The 5,716-nt window shown below is 37.0% G+C and overlaps 1 protein-coding gene across 1 annotated transcript in view; it reads right to left on the reverse strand.

Annotated features, from left to right (window-relative positions):
* Window positions 1-649: 649 nt before the first annotated feature.
* Window positions 650-5,716, reverse strand: part of LARP4B (La ribonucleoprotein 4B) — a 58,999-nt gene continuing 53,932 nt past the window's right edge. The window contains exon 17 of the mRNA XM_042473191.1: window positions 650-4,716. Coding sequence (XP_042329125.1) covers window positions 4,435-4,716 — 282 coding nt within the window. The 3' untranslated portion in view covers window positions 650-4,434. The remainder of the gene's footprint in view (window positions 4,717-5,716) is intronic.

Genomic DNA, 5,716 nt, shown 5'->3' on the forward strand with positions numbered 1-5,716 from the left:
AATTTACAAAATGGCCAACACAGCTGCCCCTGCATGTTTTCTAGTCCCTCTATACTAAAAGACAACAAAGACTGCTGTTCTATCCATGACCACACTACACTTTTCTGCCCAAAGAAAGAAAAGGAGCATCTAGACTAATGACTGGCGGTACTGCCTTAGGGCCAACAGAGATTAGAAAAAGATGCATAAACGTTTAGACTTTGGTATTAAGACACTGTTCTGTCACTCAAAGGATCCTCAAATTCCTATCTGCAGAAGAGCCAGGAGAGAAACAGGATCTGCTTTAGGAAAAAATGTGTGCAGTAGGACAGACCATGCATTTGGATAAATGTGGCAGTGTTCTGTTAAGACATTACTGTAATAATATCATGGAACAGGGCAGGCAATAATGGATAAAGAACGTCTAATATCTATCAACTACAACTTAATCTCAGGGCAAGTATGGCAAATCAGTATGAGAAAGGATTGATCAAGTCATAGCGTATTTCAATCAACAACTCACACAAGAATGTATTTTTTTAAAAATCCTAAAGAAAATCTTATTCTGACAATCTGCCCAGGAATAATTCAGAAACAGAATTTTGCTGAACAGTTCAGCCACAAAAAGGCAAACTTAATTCAGACAATTACTAGAAATAAAGGGAAGTTGTTCAGTTTTGGTGTAGCATTTATTGCTGTTAAATGGTTTGAGTTCTCTGAACCATACAGCCATAGCAAAAAGAGCTTCCCGTGTCTATTTTTGAAGCAGTAAGACTACACACAAGTGGGCGCAAAAACAAAGGAAGTGAAAAATACTGTTGTAAGAAGTTTTAATTTAAAAAAAGAGAATTTCAACAGTGCCTAAATCTTTATTTTTCATAACCTACATATTTAGACAGTTGTACATTTTATGACACAAAAGGAAACTTAAATTACCAATAGTTTACATGTAAGCTTGATTCCAGTCTTAAATGGAAGATCATAAACAAAAAACAAAACAAAAAAAAGAGAACAAAACAAACACACTCAGGAAAAAAAAGGCCTCCATATAACAGCTCCTCTTTTGTGTCTTGGCAGCTGTTAGCTCACAGGTGTCTTCGATTGTCTGCTGCTATTAGTGTAATAACTTACACAACATGTGAGAAATGCAGCTAGCTAAAAGGAACACAGTGATGACCGTGGACCCTTTGGGTCAGTGGTTGCTCATGATCCACTGCATCACACTCACAAGTAAGGGCATCTCTTTGCCAACTGGTTATGTCTTCAGATAAGAGGCAGCAAAATTAAGAACAAAAAATAAAATTGAGCTTGACAGTTTCTTCGCTGCTCTATCAGAGGATGCATAATGGGGGAGGGCACAGGTGAGGCACCCTGATGATTTTGTGTGGGTTAAGTATTCAGAAGCAAAAGCTTTGTTTTAAATACACTCCTTGAACAAATTACACTCCCCTATAAAAAGCAAGGTAAGCCTACAATTAAAAAAAAACAAGCTGTAATTGGTTCCTATCATTTTAACCTGCAACTCATATTTTGGGGAAGGATTAAAAAAATATACCAGATTTGAATATCTGTATGTAAACAATCTGTAGAGTATCAACTTTTGTGCCAGCAGCCCCACATTATCTGAATGGGTAGGTATTAAAGTGATTGGAGATATTTATTTGGCATATACCTTTTCTTGTTTAAAAGAAAAAAATGGTATCACAGTAAAGGTTAAAATTATTTATGTGGGCTGTTACTGGGGTAAGAATTACAGTGTATTAACCTAACAAGAAGCAGCAAAATGCATTAGTACAGCAAAACTCAGCTGCTGGTCTGCATATATTAAGTTGACTATATAAGTTGGCCATTGATTAGCTGTACACTTGCCATGGCCATTGCCATTTTGTCTGCAGCTGTTTCATTTATATTTTCAACAAGCAGACAAAGAACTGTCAGAGCTGGCCTCAACCATATCCCAAATCTAGCTGCCATTTTTCACTGCTCACTGGGTAAAGGATAAAGACTACAACCCAACAACAGTACTAGCTTGGTGGTTTTGACTGGTGTTTGGAGTCTCTGTCTCTTCCTGCGTCTTTTCTGACTGTGCCTTTTCAGAAAGTCACAAACAGATCCCAGCTTGCTCCTTTTTTAATTCTGCAGTGCAAAAAAGCAGGCTGGCTTTCATTTAGTATTTTGTTTATTCTTTTGTTAGAGGAAAATTACAATAGCAGCAACCTACATTAGAAAATCAATTGCCCTGGGTGTATCTAAGATATGTGGAACCCTAGAATCCTAGGTTTGTACTGGGCTAAGCTTTTGGATTGAGAAGAGTGGTTGAGTCATGTTGGGGGCGCTGCATTTCTGGCAATGTTATTTCTTTCCAATTCAGTTGAAAAAATAATCACTGCAGCTTGTAACACAAAGTTGAAATTATACAGTGCACAACCATGTGTCACATTGGTTGAAATGCACACTTCCTGAAAACAGCCTTTCTCCAATTCCCTTTTGCAGTGAAGAGGCAGAATCAACTCAGCACACCAGAATAAAGTAAAAGAAACAAGGAAAAACAAATTAAAGTAATATTCAAACCACAACATTTAGTTTATCTACATCCATCTCAACAGCAACATTTATAATATATCAATAATTTTTATCAGTTTTTTTAATGGTACCTTTTTATATGTTCTGATTATTTACACCTGTACAAGCAAAAGCACACACTTCCAAGTGCACATATTTAATACAGTATTGACTATTTTCATTTACAGATTTTTTTCAACATTTTGAAAAAAGATCAACTGCTTAAGATCTTTTAAGGTATATTACAAAAACTGCCACTACTACCTGTACTACAGTATGTTTACCCAGTAAGACCAGTGACAATACATACATACTGTAACTGAGTAATTCTGTATATGCCACCCACACCAACCCTTGAAGGGGTTAGACTTCAGTAACTCTAAGCTGTCTTATACAAAAGTTAAGGCAAAGTCATTTTCAAGTTTAAATAAAATTCAAGTCTTTAAATATTGGATGGAAATAATTCTTTAAAAAAATCAGTTGTTTAAATAAACCTTTTTGTGTGTGGAATAATCTGTATTCAGCAGGAATACATTTTCATCTGAACCATCTGCTGCTTAAACACTCAAAAAAAAACTTTAGGCATTTTAAAACAAAAATAATTTATATTCAACTTTATTAGAAACTTGTTAATTTAGTGCATCCTTGTCCTTCAGAAAGCATGTCACTTCTAAAGTAAGCAAGTGTGAAAAATCTCACCCCAGACAGAAACAGGGATCTCTTCCTTCAACATACATGCACACACGCACACACAAAAAGAACTCCATTATCTCATGGATTTTTAAAAAAATTAAATCCATATGCCAATGTTCATAGGTACAGAAACGTCTCAGCACTTAGGCCGATTAAGATATGAACTCTTTCAAAGAGCACTTTCAGCATTGTTTTAAAAACCTACACAGAGTACAGGGAAAACCAGGAAAGACAGCAGTGGCTCAAAAGCAATTTCCTCTGACTAAAGGGAAAGTTGAGATTCCCATCATATGAGCATTATTGTGCTGTCCTGTGATAAACAGCCATTAGCTGGCACCTGCCATTTACAAGGGCTTATGCATTTAATTTTTTTTTATTCACAATGTGCTTTATTTCTTTTTCTTTTCCTGAAATTGAAGGAACCATTTTATTCTGGATTGAGAAGCTGGTTACTTGCTTGCAGTCCACCAAAACAAATATTTTAGAGAAGCCTCACAGGTAATTTTTATGAAGGTTCGCATTTGGCCGAGAAAAAAATATTGAATCTTAAAAAAGTACAACCAAATATTTTTTTCAAACATAAAAAGTTTAGTTTATTTGCTGATGTGCTACAGCAGCCAGAACTTTAAAAAGAAACAAGGCAAACCTGTCTTATAAAACACCTGTTTTTTCCTTTGCACTCTAAATATTAACTGCTATAATTAGTCTTCTGATATATTTTAATTTATTTTTAGATGTACTTACAGACCAGTTATTTAAAAACTACAGCAGCACAATTCTGCTTAGTAGATTAGGAAACAATTCGTTAAGATAGAGCTTGTATTCATACAGCCACATGGAGGCTTAATAAAAAAATTGATTTTTCCCCCCCAGACAAATGCATCTTCCATCTAGGAAACAAAAAAGGATTTAGGCATCCCCTCCAGTTCAGCACCAACCTAAGTGTAAGGTTTAGATTAATTAAACCCTGACAGAGTAGACTGTTTGCTCAAGGGCAATTTGCTGGGGGAGCAAGAAAACTGGAGGAGCAATCTATTTTACAGAGGAAGAAAAACAAAAACAAAAAGCCTTGCAGGCATTTCGTATAATTAATACCCACTGCAAGCACCTAACCAGCAACTCATTCTTTGTATTTCTGAGTGGCAACATAGGTTTACTTCATATCGAGAACTTTTCTGAACCTCCTCCTAAGCGCTAGTTTCACTGAGGTGATTTGGGAGGAGTGCTCTGTTCTTTAGTCAGGCGTTTCACAACAGCTGGAGGTGGTGACCTGCGTCCTGACTGTCTTCTCTGGTCTTTGGGCTGCCCTGGATTAGACTTCATAGGAGGGGGTTCTTTGCTTCTCTCTAGTGTTTCTGAAGGTTTTCTTTCATCTTTCCCACAACCAACAGTGTTTGGTTTCTGTTCTTTTGGGGGCTGAAGTGAAGGTGGGTCCTTAGACGTCCTCTGGCAGATCTCAGCATAACTAGGTTTTCGTAATTCCTGTGTGATCAAAAGGACAAAGCTATAGCAGCAAGCAATGGCTTTGTGTGTGTGCTCAAAAACAGCAAAGGTAATATTGATCAAAGGTAACTGTGTCACTAACCAGGTGAGTCAACTGTGCCCCACAACAAACTGAGAGAAAACTTTAAGAATAGAACAGTTCTTAGATCAAAGATGAGTAACTTCAGTGGGTTTAGGAGGCCCATTTTCTGTGGGATCCCCAGTAGGGAGAAGGACTGCCAAATATCAAAACAAAAAGCAACAACTGAAGAGCACAAACCCACTTCTTGGTTTGATAAATTGACATTATTTTGAGAATTAAACAATGGAGCTCCTTCCATTTAAAAGCCTCCTGGTGGTCATTCACCTTTTTGAGGAGATGTAAAAGAAGGGCAAGTCAGGGAATCTGGAGGAACCAAAGGCCACAGAAAAAACTTTGAGAGGCTTGTGTTGCCTGGGTGCTGCATTTGGCCAACTCCTGATTTAATATTGCTAATTTTTAATCAAGGAGAGCCACTGCCAAAGAACTCAGGAAAGTAAATGTCTACCATCAGGACATGAAAGCTTCAGCATCCAATCAATTAACAAACTGGAGCTCCACTGTAAGCCTGGATCACTGATATGTACAATGCGAACAACATGACAATTGCAGAATGTGATAAAAATATATTGGAGCTCTTAGATATATCCTTTGGACAATTTGTTCAGGAGAATGGTAATGGTGGTAGGAATCAAGAGCGCAGTGGCATATTTTTAGTAATAACTATTTTGATTAATTGTGCCTTTGACAAAATTTTGTTAGAAGCCTTGGAATTCCAATTTGCAGGACAGAAGAATGGGACAAATGATTGTCAGCAAATCAGGTAAGCGAGGCCCACTGTGAGAACAAAGCATCTTCTGATTAGAAAGATCTGTGAAAATTAAGCTTGCTAAGAACCATGGTGGTTGTTGAATAGGAAGCATATTACAAATTATTGCGTACACTCAACTTTTGATGAAT

Source organism: Sceloporus undulatus, chromosome 6 (assembly GCF_019175285.1).
Source record: "Sceloporus undulatus isolate JIND9_A2432 ecotype Alabama chromosome 6, SceUnd_v1.1, whole genome shotgun sequence".
In the NCBI taxonomy this organism is placed as follows: Eukaryota; Metazoa; Chordata; class Lepidosauria; order Squamata; family Phrynosomatidae; genus Sceloporus; species Sceloporus undulatus.